Source organism: Aethalodelphis obliquidens, unplaced genomic scaffold, assembly GCF_003676395.1.
Source record: "Aethalodelphis obliquidens isolate GAN/ISIS:26980383/991018 unplaced genomic scaffold, ASM367639v1 scaffold38, whole genome shotgun sequence".
NCBI lineage: Eukaryota > Metazoa > Chordata > Mammalia > Artiodactyla > Delphinidae > Aethalodelphis > Aethalodelphis obliquidens.
In genome coordinates, this window is record NW_020837982.1 from 12,359,642 (window position 1) to 12,374,372 (window position 14,731).

Consider the following 14,731-nt stretch of genomic DNA (forward strand, 5'->3'; position numbering starts at 1 on the left):
TGTACAGTTGATTTATAATGTTGTGTTAGTTTCTGGTGTACAGCAAAGTGATTCAGTTTTAAATATACATATATATATGTTCTTTTTTATATTCTTTTCCATTATTGAATATAGAATAAGATACTGAATATAGTTCCCTGTGCTATAAAGTAGGACCTTGTTGTTTATTTTATATATAGTAGTTTGTATCTGCTAATCCCAAACTCCTAATTTATCCCTCCCCTACCCCCTTTCCCCTTTGGTAACCATAAGTTTGCATCCTCTGTCTGTGAGTCTGTTTCTGTTTTGTAAATAAGTTCATTTGTGTCATATTTTAGATTTCACATACAAGTGATACCGTATGATAGTTGTCTTTGTCTGACTTACTTCACTTAGTATGATAATCTCTAGGTGCATCCATGTTGCTGCAAATGGCATTATTTCATTCTTTTTTATGACTGAGTGGTATTCTATTGTATATGTACCACATCTTCTTTACGCATTCATCTGTCGATGGACATTTAGGTTGTTTCCGTGTCTTGACGATTGTAAATAGGGCAGCTGTGAACATAAGGATGCATGTATCTTTTCAAATTAGCTTTTACTCAGGGTATATGCTCAGGAGTGGGATTGCTGGATGATATGGTAGTTCTGTTTTTAGTTTTTAAAGGAACCTCCATACTGTTCTCCGTAGTGGCTGCACCAATTTACATTCCCACCAACAGTGAAGGAGGGTTCCGTTTTCTCCACACCCTCTCCAGCATTTATTAACTTTTTAACGATGGCCATTCTCACCAGCGTGAGGTGATACCTCATTGTAGTTTTGATTTGCATTTCTCTGATAATTAGCGATGTTGAGCATCTTTTTTTTTTTTTTTGCGGTACGCGGGCCTCTCACTCCTGTGGCCTCTCCCTTTGCGGAGCACAGGCTCCGGGCGCGCAGGCTCAGCGGTCATGGCTCACGGGCCCAGCCGCTCCGCGGCATGTGGGATCTTCCCGGACCGGGGCACGAACCCGTGTCCCCTGCATCGGCAGGCGGACTCTCAACCACTGCGCCACCAGGGAAGCCCTGCTTAATGCTTTTAATCATAAATTCTACTTTGTTTGAGATGAATAATTCCACCCCTTCTTTCTTTCTTCTTGCTTGCATTTGCCTGGTGTCATTTTGCCCTTCTCTTTTACTTTATAAACCTCTCTTTTTGAGTTAGATTTAAGTGGTTTCTGAGAAACAGTATGTTGCTGTGTTTTGTTTTGTTTTTTAAACGTAAAAAATTCAAAGCCTGTCTAACAAGGGAGACTTCAGTCCATTCATACTTAAAATCAACTACCAAACTTGATTTCATGTCATTTTATATTTTTTTGTACATTTTCTCATAGAGATTTTTTTTTATTTAAGTAAAGTTGATTTACGGTATTGTGTTAGTTTCAGGTATACACAGCACAGTGATTCAGTTATATATATATATTCTTTTTTTAAAAAATAAATTAATTTATTTATTTTTCGTTGCTTTGGGTCTTCGTTGCTGCGGGTGGGTTTTCTCTAGTTGCGGCGAGCGGGGGCTACTCTTCGTTGCAGTGCGTGGGCTTCTCTTGTTGCAGAGCACGAGCTCTAGGCATGGGGGCTTCAGTAGTTGTGGCACATGGGCTCAGTAGTTGTGGCTCTTGGGCTGTAGAGCCCAGGCTCAGTAGTTGTGATGCACGGGCTTAGCTGCTCTGCGGCATATGGGATCTTCCTGGACCAGGGCTCGAACCTGTGTCCCCTACATTGGCAGGCGGATTCTTAACCGCTGCGCCACCAGGTAAGTCCTATATATATACATATATATATATATTCTTCTTTGGATTCTTTTCCCTTATAGGTTATTACAAAATATTGATATAGCTCCCTGTGCTATACAGTAGGGCCTTGTTGGTTATCTATTTGATATATAGTAGTATATATACATTCATTTCATTAAAAAAATATTTCTATCACCGATTCTTTTTTCTTATTTTTACTGGTTTGATCATGTTGCTGTGTGTTCCCTTTTTTCCCCTGGTTCAGTGGGAAGTGCTATTCTTTCCCATCTTGTTAATTCTTACCTCATGCTTCCCTATATTTAAAATTAAAGGCATTTTCCAATTATCATATGGATACGAGAAGCCTGCTATTTCCTGCAAGTCATTCTGTTTCATCACTGCCTTTTCTCTTTTCCCTGATGAGACCTTTTAATGCTTCCGTGTCATTCCCCCCAAATGAGAGCTTCGAGATGCTTTCCCAGGCTCTCTCTGGTCTGTTTCAACAGCACCCCCTCGTCAGTCCCCAGTTCTTAGATTTTGCTGAGATGGTTTCCAACTCTGTTCCAGACTGTAATCAGAATTACTCTTGCTGTCCCTTTCCTGTCCCAAACACACCAACTTAACTTCACGTAACACATCCTAAGGCCACCTGTCCCCTGTGAGGATGGATGGTACACGATTGCACTGGACACCGCTGTCTGTCTTCTTTTCATCACCTTCTGTCTTCAGGTCTCGGTGCTGATTTTTAGTGTTTGGTCAGAATTCTTTTCAGGTATGCATAACATGCTCTTCCTCTGCAGAGCCAGAAATTTTTTCTTTTCCCGGGGAGTGAATGGCAGATTGACTGGTGAAGGGCTCTTGGGTTGCAGTCCTTTTCTTTCGGGCATCTGTGGATGTTTTCCCACGGCCTACGAGGCCCCAGGGTTGCAGGTGAGAAGTTCTTCTTTTTCACATGAGAGTCACTTGTTCTTTCTGGCTGGAAGCTTTTAAAATTCTGTCTTTGACCTTGGAGTTTAGAAATTCTCCCAGAATATCCCTGGGTCTGGGTTTTTTCCTCAAACCTGCCTGGGACTTGTGGAGGCCTCTCCTTCTACAGATGCAGACTTTTCTTTAGGGAAATGCTGTTTTTGTTTAATTATTGTCTTGCCTGCTTTTCAGATTCCTATTATTTGCCTCTTGGGTCTCCTAGATCTGTCCTCCAAGTCTCCTAGCTTTTCCCTGTGATTTTCTATCGCTTTGTCATTTTGCTCTATGGCATGAAACATTGCTTTCACAATTATAAAATTTGTGAAATTTACCAAATGTCATAAATTTCAAGATCGCTTCAGGCCACTGATTTGAGTCTTAACAGTGACCCTGCCTGCCTTCAGTTCATTTACTGAATTTTAAAACCTGGAAGTCACGTTCTTCAGTCTCCTGTTGTTCTGCACTTGAATCTCCTTGACTGTTTTATTTTGTCTCTTTTTCTTTAACGGCTCAAAAGGGCCTGTTCTGATGGTTCTGTTTATTCTTCTTTTTTTTTTTTTTTAAACAGAGAACAGGAGTATTTATTTTAAAATTTATTTATTAATTTATTCATTTTTGCTGTGTTGGGTCTTCGTTTCTGTGCGAGGGCTTTCTCTAGTTGTGGCAAGCGGGAGCCACTCTTCATCGCAGTGCACGGGCCTCTCACTATCGCAGCCTCTCTTGTTGCGGAGCACAGGCTCCAGACGCGCAGGCTCAGTAGTTGTGGCTCACGGGCCTAGTTGCTCTGCGGCATGTGGGATCCTCCCAGACCAGGGCTCGAACCCATGTCCCCTGCATTAGCAGGCAGATTGTCAACCACTGCGCCACCAGGGAAGCCCCTGGTTCTGTTTATTCTTATTCTCTGACTGCCAGACCCCCTTAGGTGTGTTTTTATTTTTCTGTTTCTGCCTGTCGGGGCTTCCTTCCACCCTCTCCTGAGTGGCCGTGGTTCTTGGAATGATGGACGGGGCAGTGGCCTTGGCTCCTGAGACAACCTTTCCCCTCGCCAGCCTTGTCCTGCCAGCTCAGTCACAGAAGTGGACAAGGCTCAGCTGTTGTGTGCAGCTTCTCCTCACTTTCTGGGGGACCCGAGAAAAGTTTAGGGGTCAAGCTTGCCCCAGGTTGCACTGTGCAACCAGAGACAGAGATGTCTGCAAATACAGGTTGGGGCTTAGAAAATGAAGGCCCCTAGTTAGGGCCCTTTTCTCCCTTGGTTACAGCCCTGGAGGCCTCTTTGCTGCTTTCCTGACCTGCTGAGCTTGCCTGTGCCTCAGGGCCTTTGCACTTGCTGCTCCCTCTGCCTGGAACCTGTTATCCCCAGATCTCCATGCAGCTTCCTCCCTTCTCTCAGGTCTCTCCTCACTGAGGACCCTCTATTTCCCCCTTACCCTGTCTTCTTCTTCATCCTAGCTCTTATCTCTACATCCCATGGGATGTATTTTTGCTTTTTTGTCAAGCCCAATAAGGAATAGGCACGTTGTACTTTATCCATAGCTGTATCCCCAGCACTGCAAACAGTCCTTGGCACCCAGTAGGCTCTCATTAAATATTTATTGAGTGCATAAGTCGGGGACACCCTTGACGGGACGAGGAAAAGTCTTGTCCTGTTGCAGGTGGGCTGAGGATGGTGAGAAGAGCCCCCACCCCCTGCTCACAGCACACATAGTGAGGCCGGGTCGGTGACCGATTTCATTAGCCCAGGAGAAAAAGTCACAGAGGAGCAGATGTGGCATTTCCCAGCGCAGCGTCCACCGGCTCCAGGGCCCCTGTGTGGTGGGGTCTGGCTCCCAGGCTGCCCCGGAGCCATCTGTGTGAGCAGGGCTCTGGGGGACCCGGGAAGCTCCTGTGTATGCCCTGGGGCTTATACAACCTCAGGAAGCACTTAACCATTCATGTCCCCAATGTGGCTTCAGCTTCTAGGCCCTTCCTGGTTCTCAAGCCAGACTCGGGGTGAGCAAGGCCACGGATTCCATGGTGGGAAAGGAAGCATAGCTCAGGGGTCTCTGAACTCCACCTCTGCCTCTAGCTCCCAGCATCCCTGGAGGTCTGGCTCCCCAGGGGAAGGGCTTACCATCCCCCCCCCCCCCCCCCCCCCCCCAGAAGCAAGGTACTCGGTGAACAGTAAGTGCTGCGTCTGCTTGGGTGCTTTCCCATTCATTTCTCCTCGTAGCCAAAGCGCTCGCTCCCTCTCAGATCCAACAAACAGCATGAAATAAAATCATGATGGCCAAGGTGCTTTCTCACTGCATCTTGCGCAAGAGGAGCTGGGCGCTGCTGGGCACCTGTGTTTCCCGTGACATGAGCTGCCGCCCGGTGCTGGGTGCCCGGGGAGAAGGATGGAGAGCGGGTTAAGGCCGTGGCCAAGCCACCTGCCAGCTGCCCGGGCTGCAGGCTGGGCCTCCCGTTCTGAAAGGCTGAACGTCACCGCTTTGTGACTCCTAACACAAAGCTGCTCTTTTTCTGCCCTTCCCAGGGCTGTGGACCAGGAACAAAACCTTCCCACGTGTCTCAGCCCCCAGAACGGTTTTTTTTTTTTTTCTTTTCCTTCCAAGGTGTGGGAATTTAATGATGGAGCAACGACGTCAGTTGGGACTGGAATTACAAAGTGTTTGGGGTGAGATTGTGTCTGTGGATGGCTAATCTGAAGAAGTACTTTAAAGAAAAAGAAAAATACCGAAGATTATCTGTGAAAAACCTGAAAGGCAAGATCCTCGGAACCTCAGAGATGCTATCAGATGCCTCGTGGAGCTGATGGGCCTTCCACGCCCTCGCCTCCTTGGCACCTCTACTGGCTGACGTCTGTGCGCTTTCCCTGCCGGCGCCTTTGACCTCCTGAGCCCCCCACCTGTGCCTCCGAGGACCCCGGTCCCTCTCCATACAGCTCAGAGGTTGGCTTTGGTGGCTGTGGTCCTGGCTCGTTTTGGCAGCTGACACGTGCTCCGTGATGAGAGTGGAGAGGCTGGTGCCCTTGACCCAGGCTGACTGTCCTTGTGCCACGTGGGCTTCAGCTGAAGATTTCTTTCTCAGTGGTGGCAGGCATTTCATAAATCAAGTGTCTTAATGGTACAATGGCCAAGGACTTTTTAACTTTTTTTTTTTCTTTTTCATTGTGTCAAAATACACGTAACAGAGAATTCCCTGCCGGTCCAGTGGTTAGCACTCTGCTCTTTCATTGCTGAGGTTCCCGGGTTCAATCCCTGGTTGGGGAACTAAGATCCCACAAGCCAGGGGAGAAAAAAAAAACACCCCAAAACACGTACCAGACTTTGTTTGCCATCTTAACCATCTTTAAGTGTACAGTTCAGTTGTATGAAGTACATTCACATTGTCGTGTGGCCTGTAACCACCACCATCCCTGTAACTCTTTTCATCTGTAAATCTGGAACTCTATACCTGTTAAACACCAACTCCCTATTCCCTCCTTCCCCAACCACCTTTATACTTTCTGCCTCTCTGATTTTAGCTGCTCAGAATACTTCATGGAGTGGAATCATATAGTATGTGTCTTTTTGGTGACTGACTATTTGGGGTCCCTTGAGATTCCATATGAATTTTAGGATGGGTTTGTCTATTTCTGTTCAAAACCTCACGGCGATTTTCATAGGGATTGCATCGAATCCATAGATCGCTTTGGGTAATATTGGCATTTTAACAATATTAAATCTTCCGATCCACGAACACAGGATGTGCTTCCATTTATTTATGTCATCTTTCGCTTCTTTTGGCAATGTTTTCTAGTTTTCAGTGTACAAGTCACCTCCTTGGTTAAGTTAATGCCTAAGTAGTTTATTCTTTTTGATGCTATTGTAAATAGAATTTTTGGGGGTAACTGATTGACTGTGTCTTAAAAAAAAAATACACAACCTGGGTATATGTCTGTTCCCTTTAGAAATGTTGAGATTGAGGAAAGAATTGAGAAGAAAATCAGAAATACACAGCACCCCCATGGTTCCCTCTACACCTTCTCATTTTATTTATTTAAGTATGGAGTATTTATTTCTCCATACTTCTTTGTATGTTTACACATGCACGCGTCATGCCCATACACACACATCTACACATATACATGTGTATATATTTTTGCAAGTTGGATTACTCTGTGTTTTTCTAGACTCTATTTCGCCCTTAGCAATATATATCAAAAACATCTTTCTAACTATATACAGATGTTGCAAAACACACAATGGAGGTATAGCTGGCAGTTCTGAGAGAATTAAACACACAATACTTTTCTTTTTCTCTTCTTTTCTTTTTCTTATTTTTAGCCCAAGGTAGAGTATCTGAGACTTGTGCACTGGATAAGTACAAGCACCTAATTTGACCTGAAAAAGCAGGGACTTTTGCTGAGCGTTCTGTTTCACGGCCCTATATAAAGATGAATGAAAATGGTGTTAAATCTTAGGCTAGCTGCCTCAGAGACTGAGTATTCTCGGGAGTCTGCACTGCCTGGCGTGCAGCTACCTTGGTTGGCGCTGGCTTGCCCTGTGGCTTCACATATATAAATGGGTTCCGTGGAACAGTGGGTACAAACCATGATGCTCCCGAGGGCAGGAACCATGATGTCTTGTTCGCTGCTGTGTCTCCAGCACCCAGGACAGTGCCTGATCCCTCAGAGGTGCATGGTCAGTGCTTGTTAGACAGACTGGCCTTGCAGCTACTCTTAACTGCGGCCGGAGGGATACTAGGGCACTGATGCTCTTGGTGTCTCTTTCAGGAGGCTTGGAGTCCAGGCCTTTGGCACGGGGTGTCCAAGGCCGCAGCATCAGCATGAAGGTGCCCACCCCTTCCCGAGCCAAGCAGGGGACCTTCAAGACCATGCCCCTCCGGTGGTCTTTTGGCTCCAGGGAGAAACCCCTGGGTGCATCCGTCGAGCTGGTAGAGTACTTGGAGTCCAGACGGAGACCTCGGTCCACGAGCCAGTCCATCGTGCCGCTGCTGACGGGCACTGCTGGTGGGGATGAGAAGTCAGACGCCACCCTCTCTGCTAAGGGTGAAGATAGTGGGCGAGCCGGCGACAGAGTGCTGGCCGAAGCGCCCTGCCCCTCGGGCCACCCCGGCCGCTGCACGGTCCCTGGCAACTCAGATGGCCCAAATGCAGCAAGGAACCTCAAGGAAAACGCAAGTCAGGATATCAGGCTGCCCAGACAGTGTGACCTGCCCCTCACAGCGATGTCCTCAATGGACGGCGGGAAACGAGCCCGGCCGGAGGGCCAAAGGACCACAAGCTGTAAGGGAAGTGGCCTGGCGGGGAGCAGTGGCCAAACACCCTCCCCCAAGAAGGCTCCCAGCGCTGCGACGTTATCTAGAAACAGTGCAGACAGTTGCCCAAATACCTTTGGCAAGATGAGGGCTAACGTGGAGAGAAGGGACCCCGCGACAGACAGATTCCCACAGGGAACCCTCCCCTTTCTGAGGTCTGTGTTTTGGAAGAGGGAGAGCAGGAAGAGTGACAGGGCAGAGGTGGTGAGTGGCAGGCAGAGCCCAGCTGTGAATGAGCGGGCCCGGGGCTCGTCTCCATCCCTCAGGATTCGAGAGAGCCTGGCCAGGGGCCCCGCCAGCCCCCTGGAGAGGGACGTCCGGTCAGCGCCCAGCTCTCTGCGCCTCCCTCGCAAGGCCGGCAGGCTCCCGAGGGCCACTGCCCTTGGCACGTCACAGAGGAGTGTCCCCGGGGAGCAGACTTCTTTCGGCACCTTGCCAAAGGTGAAGTACCACACGCTCTCCTTAGGTCGGAAGAAAACGTTGCCCGAGTCCAGCTTCTGACGGTGTGTGTTCCAGTGACGTGTGGAGCTGGCATCCTCGTGGCTCTGCACTGAGCTGCACCTGTAGGCAGCCTGTGTTGAGAGTGGGATTTGGGGAAGACAGTTGTCTTGTGACCCCTGAAAATAAAAATGTTTTGGTCTCCACATCTAGATTTCCAACACCTAACTCCAAAAATACCTTGTTGGCTGCCTTTATGCCACCAGACCACAAGAGGGCTTTAGTGGGTAAGCATAACCATTTCGAGGCAAGAACTGCTGTTTTGTTTAAATTTCAGGGCCTGAGTACTTTTACTAAGGAGTGATCGGATGTGGGCAAAACATAGAGCATAACTCTGTGAGGAAGCCTCGTTAATAAGAATCTTCAGTATCAAATCAAATATTGTTATTGGTTTCTCCTATTTAAACTTTTTTTTTTTGGGGAAATAGCGGACTTAACAGGAACATCTTCTTTTCCTCTTGACGCTTCTGGGGGATAAAGCATTAAGGATGCCAAAAAAAAAAAAAAAGGGATAGCGACCCTAAAGCAGGATTCTAGGGTAATGAGGTGGGAGAGAAATGATTCCGATTTTAGGAAAGTATTTAATATATAACAAAATAATTGTATTAAAAGTTTTTCAAGGTATTTAAAAAAGATAACTATTTTGATACTGGGAAAAAAGGAAGTTCTTTTTTAAAAAAAAATTATGCGATCTATGTACAATTTTAATAAAAGCTCATCTGTGAAACATGCAAATGACTGTCTGAATTATTCAAGTTGGACAAATGATCTTGTTTTGTTTCTGCTGCATAAACTTAGCTCATTGCTTTTTTTTTTTTTTTTACCATTTAACCATTTTTTAACATTGGAGTATAGTTGATTTACAATGTCATGTTAGTTTCAGGTGGACAGCACAATGATTCAGTTATACAGATAGATGATAGATAGATGGATAGATAGATAGATACATTCTTTTTTAGATTCTTTCCCCTTATAGGTTACTACAAAATACTGAGTATAGTTCCCGGTATATACGGTAGGTCCTTGTTTGTCATCTAACCTCTTTGCTGTTGATATCAGAAAGCCATCGATTGAGTTGTCTCTGAAAATTTTAAGTACTTTTAATTAAAATGATTTGCTGTTCTCTAAGGAAGTAGAAGTCTCCCCAGGTCTCTCTCTGGAGGGCATGTACTTTCAAGGACTAGAGAGTCTGAGCCTGCCTCAACGGACCATCCCTTTGTTACCGACTAGGGTCCTTGGACTCCTTAATCAATAGAAGTTGATGAGAGGCCAGAGGAGGAGTTCAGGCAAGGCTTTATTGGGGCTCGTGCAGCAGCAGGAGGGAGCGAAAGCAAGCAACAGGTGCCCTTGCTCGCTCCCTGAGGTGGGGCGAGCTGGTCCCTTAAATGGGGTGAGGGGGGGTCAGGCCGGAGTGACGGCTCAGGTGGTCTGCCCACCCGCTTGGTGATGCCGTGTGCAGGGGTCATGTGCAGGACCCTGCTTTTCCTCCCCGCCCCTCAGAAGTGGCAGTCGCGTTTTGGCCTTTTTGTATCTTCTTGTTCATAATTTGCCCCAACTGCGCCTGCGTGCAGGTATTTTTAGTCTCTTATAGTTTCTTTGTATTCTGTTGCTAGAGGAGACGTTTGTCCAGGTGCAAGCACTGCAGTAGAGGGTCCCGGGTCCCAGCCTGTCTCAGGTGGACTGTCCCCTGTTGCCTAGAGCTTTGCACACTTTTCAGTAGCTCTTCTAACAAATATCCCCTCACTTCTTACCAAAAAGCTGCTAAGGCTGATCCCAGTCCTGGGGCTTGACAGGTGAGGTTACTGGTGAGTCTGTAGTTCAACAGTCCATTTTCTAGAAATACTTCCTTTCTGATAGGAACCATTTGTTTAAGACACCCGACTCCAAAAATTAAGTTTTTCCTCATATACACGGCATGACTCATTGGTGTGTCTCTGCTACTGTTCTTTTCTTGAGGAAGAATGAGGTTCTTTTTTATTCCCCATGAAAAAGGCTACGTAATTTTGAGCAACAGTTCCAAGATAGGAGGAACCGAGATGACAGAAGGAGAAAGCAAGGGGACCTGCCACCTGACCCCAGAGGGCAATGTGTGTATCAGTACACCCACGTGCTTGCATTTCAAAAGAAGCCCGTGTTTTCTTCAAGTCTTAACTGATGCTGGGGAAGACGTAGCTGTCCGTGCCCTCTTGGGGGATGGGAGTCTAGGAGCCCTCCTGCTGTATCTGGTTCTTTTTCCTCTGTTGACACTCATTTGTCATCTTTCACTCCCATGCTCTTCCTAAGCCCAGCCTCACTTTCTTTGTCCCCTAAGGCATTGGGTTGTGACTCAGATGTGCATCCCCAGGCTTCTCCCTTTCGAATACCCTTGGATATCATGAGCAGGTCCCAACTGTTAGCAGCTTTCTCTGTAATACACCACAGATTGGAGCATTTGCCCTAGGCTATGAATTTGGAGTAGAAAGAGGCAATTACACATAGACGCTGGTAGTTATATCTGCCATCCCACGTCTTCAACAAGGATGCCTGAAGTTCCTTGGTAACGCTTTCCCTGAGGTTGCTTCCCCGTCTACAGGGACCTGGTAGGGAAGGCTGGGAGAACACAGCATGGGAAAAGATTGGGTTAGATTTCTGCCCAGATTGGGGGCATGGTTCCAACCTTGACCGTGCATCTGAGTGTACACTGTGGCCATCTGGTCAAGGGATGTTTCAGGAGGCAGCATGGCAGAAATACTTAGATGCTTTTCTCAAACTACAGAGCTGCTCTTGGACATGTGTAAATTGGAGTTTGAGGCAGGTTGAAAGCCATTGAGTCAGATACAAGCATGGCCAGTGATTGAGTTAGCTCAGCGTGGCAGAAATGGTCTCCCATCCTCCTCTGGAAGCCCAGGTACCCTGCCTGGACCTTTCCCTGCTCCTGAGGTCTGGACCCTGGTCTGGTGGTGATAACTCCCTCCTGACTCCCAGCGTGTCCTCCAGGTCTGGGACTACTTTGCTTTATCCTCCACTCCACTCTCTTCCACTAGCGGAAGGAGGGGTTTACAAGTCCAGAATCTTGGGCTGGGAAGTCATACTGGCGGTGTCAGAAGCTCCAAGGGCCAGGGGAGATCGAACATCTAGAGGAGAGGAGATCGTAATCTATACAAGTTACAGAATTACAGTTCTGGGAACAAACAGAGGTATATGCTAGCACCATCCTGCTTTCCAGATCCCGTCAGCAGGACACCACCTGTCGTGAACAGACACAGGGATGGTGAGTTAACCAAGCTCCCGTGACTTGATTACATCTCTTACTGCAAAAGATAACATGTAATAGTTGCAGCTAACGAACGTTTCGATAGCACCTGCTGTGTGTGCAAAACACTTCTTCTAAGGTGCTTCCGATTTGTCCTCAGAAGTGTGAGAGGTTGGGTCATTGCCCACCAACTCCTGTCCCCTGCTGGGTGAACAATGCCCCCCCAGGGACATTAACTCTTGTGCAATTCAAGACTGCACCTACAAGGGTTGAAGGGACCCTCAGGCTTTAGAGAAAGCCCCCCAGGGCAGAGAAGTGGAGAGGTGAGCTGGATTGCTGTTGGCAGGTGTGGGAGCCTTCCGTCATAGCTACTGCTGACACTGGGGACGGGGTGGGGGGATGGGTCACAGGGCACCAAAAGCATCTGCTAAATCCTCCAGATTCCTCTGCTGTTTATATACTTGGACATTTCCCTTTTGGGCAACAGAGCACCACCAAATCCAGACCAAACTTCCCCACTGTACCTCAGCCTTTGTAATGGAAACTCCTTGACTGACTTTGCAACCAGAGTTCCCCCAATACCACTGTTGACCAGGGTACACCAGGAAGGTGGGGGTGATCTGACCCTGCATTTGGAAACCTCACCCAGTTCTAAGACGAAAGGGACTGATAGGTTATTGGTCATCTTCAGCTGCAAGGGCTCCAGCCATCTCCACCCACGTCCCAGCTCTGCCATTGACCAGCTCAGTGATTTGGGCTTAATTACCTACCCAGCTTTCTGAGCCTGTTTTCTTCACCAGTAGAAATGGAACCATTAATATCGGTCTTGGAGGCTTGCTGGTAGCATTGCGTAAGGTGACGTGTTAAAGTTCCTCGTAAGGTAGCAGGTAGGTGGTAAATGCTCAGAAGTTCCCTTGTCTTCTCCAGAGATAAGTGTTTACAAAGAAAGGCTTGTTTTGCCCGTAAGTGTGTTCTCCCTTTCTTCTTGTAAGAGCATCTTTTTTTTTTTTTTTAATTATTTATTTATTTTTGGCTGTGTTGGGTCTTCGTTGCTGCACGCGGGCTTTTCTCTAGTTGCGGCGGGTGGGGGCTACTCTTCATTGTGGTGTGCGGGCTTCTCATTGCAGTGGCTTCTCTCATTGTGGAGCACGGGCTCTAGGCACGCAGGCTTCAGTAGTTGCGGCACGTGGGCTCAGTAGTTGTGGCTCACGGGCTCTAGAGCACAGGCTCAGTAGTTGTGGCACACGAGCTTAGTTGCTTCGCAGCATGTGGGATCTTCCCGGACTAGGGATTGAACCCGTGTCCCCTGCATTGGCAGGCGGATTCTCAACCACTGTGCCACCGGGGAAGCCCGTTGTAAGAGCATCTTGATTTTCCCTTGGGAAATCACTCCCTCCCCACTCTGTCCATCAGACAGAGCTGCCCCACCTCTCCAGCCCTGGAATGGGCACGTGGCCCAGGCTTGAGCAATCAGACACACGTGGTGGTTTCAAGATGGCTACATGACGAGGTGGGTGTTGGAACTAGGGGGAAAGAGGAATCTTTTTCTATCTGGCTTCTCAGTCTATAGGATGTGAGCCTGGAGGTATTGGTGTCCATCTTGTCGTGAGGATGGGGAGAGCCTGTTGAGAATGAAGCCCACCCAGTAGAATATGGCAAAACACCCATTGAGAAATGGCAAAACAAAACAAAGAACAAACAAAAAACAAAGAACAAACAAAACAAACAAAAACCCTGAATCCTGGTGGCATCCTTTGGACGCCTAGATCTAACTATACCTGAAATAGGACTTTCTAGTTACTTGGGTGAATCAGTGTTTGGTTCACTCTGTGGTCTGGGACGGTCACTGGCCTCTGAGGTCCAGTCCTTCTGTGTCCCAAGGGGCTAACCAACCGCCTTCAGGCTGCCCTCGTTCTGCCAAGAGTATCCCACAGAGCATGACCACCCTCATTTTTCTCATCGTGAAATAGATTTGTCAGCTGCTCCAGTGACTCAGGGTTGATGTGAAGACCAGATGGGATCTTGGAGGGGAATGCTCGTTGGAGATGATGAATTGCATGCAATTCTGTGGGCTTGTTACTGCTGTGCTGTGCTGGATTTCTGTTCCCAGGAGGAAGCTATAAAATAGGTTTGGAGCCACAGTGACACCTGGTGGCCATTCCTCTTATTGCATGATGCTTTTCCCCCCGCAACTTAAATAAAATTTTCCATATGTTTCAGCCTAAGGGTTGTAGGTTTTCTCATTTGCTAGGCTGGTGAGATGCGCCATCCTGAGAGGGAAGCGGGCCTATGTGGACACAGGGACATCCTAAAGGCAATAGGGGGTATCCAAAGGGAGACCAAAGTCCACGGAGAGGAAATTCAACTTAAGGGAGCTTGGGGGGCCAGCCACTCAGTCCTGCTGTGGCTGCGTCCACCTGCAGGTCTCTGACCCTGTTTGGCTGCAGGGACAGCGGAGCAGACCCACTGACATGAAGGTCCTTCTTCCTGAGCCATCATTCAACGTGACTTTTTTGGGGAAATCCCAGGGGTCTGAGGTCTTCCCCCACCGTGGAGTCTTCCAGTCTTTGCTTTCCCAGCATTTGGCTTGGTGCCCCTGTGGATGCTTCCCAGAGGCGGCCCCTCTCTGCCCATCCACCCCTCCTCCCACCACCAAAGGACGGTCCCCTCAGCCCCGCTCCAACCTGAGAGGAGGCAGAGCCCCAAAGAGAGCAGGTCAGGACCCCAGGCCCGGGGCTGGGGCGTGGCGAAGCTAGACCTGGAGCCCAGCCCTGGTGCGACCCCAGGACTGGCTGCCCGCGGCCCTTCTTGCCCCAAAGCTGCCGTCTCTGTCTCTGGCCACCTATCACATTTCAGTCGTTTTCCCAATGCCATTGTCCGTCCCCCACCTCCCAGCCCCTACCGACCCTCCATCATTCTGGCCTAAGCACCTCTAGCATCCCAACACCCGACAGCAGTAATAACATAGAAGGTCATCTT

At 48.1% G+C, this 14,731-nt stretch overlaps 1 protein-coding gene across 2 annotated transcripts in view; it reads left to right on the top strand.

The window, feature by feature from the left end:
• The window catches only part of USP43 (ubiquitin specific peptidase 43), a 62,394-nt gene extending 53,045 nt beyond the window's left edge, over positions 1-9,349 (top strand). For both annotated transcript variants that reach the window (XM_027131056.1, XM_027131057.1), the window contains exon 15: positions 7,478-9,349. In XM_027131056.1, coding sequence (XP_026986857.1) covers positions 7,478-8,523 — 1,046 coding nt within the window. In that variant the 3' untranslated portion in view covers positions 8,524-9,349. The remainder of the gene's footprint in view (positions 1-7,477) is intronic.
• The last annotated feature ends 5,382 nt before the right edge of the window (positions 9,350-14,731 follow it).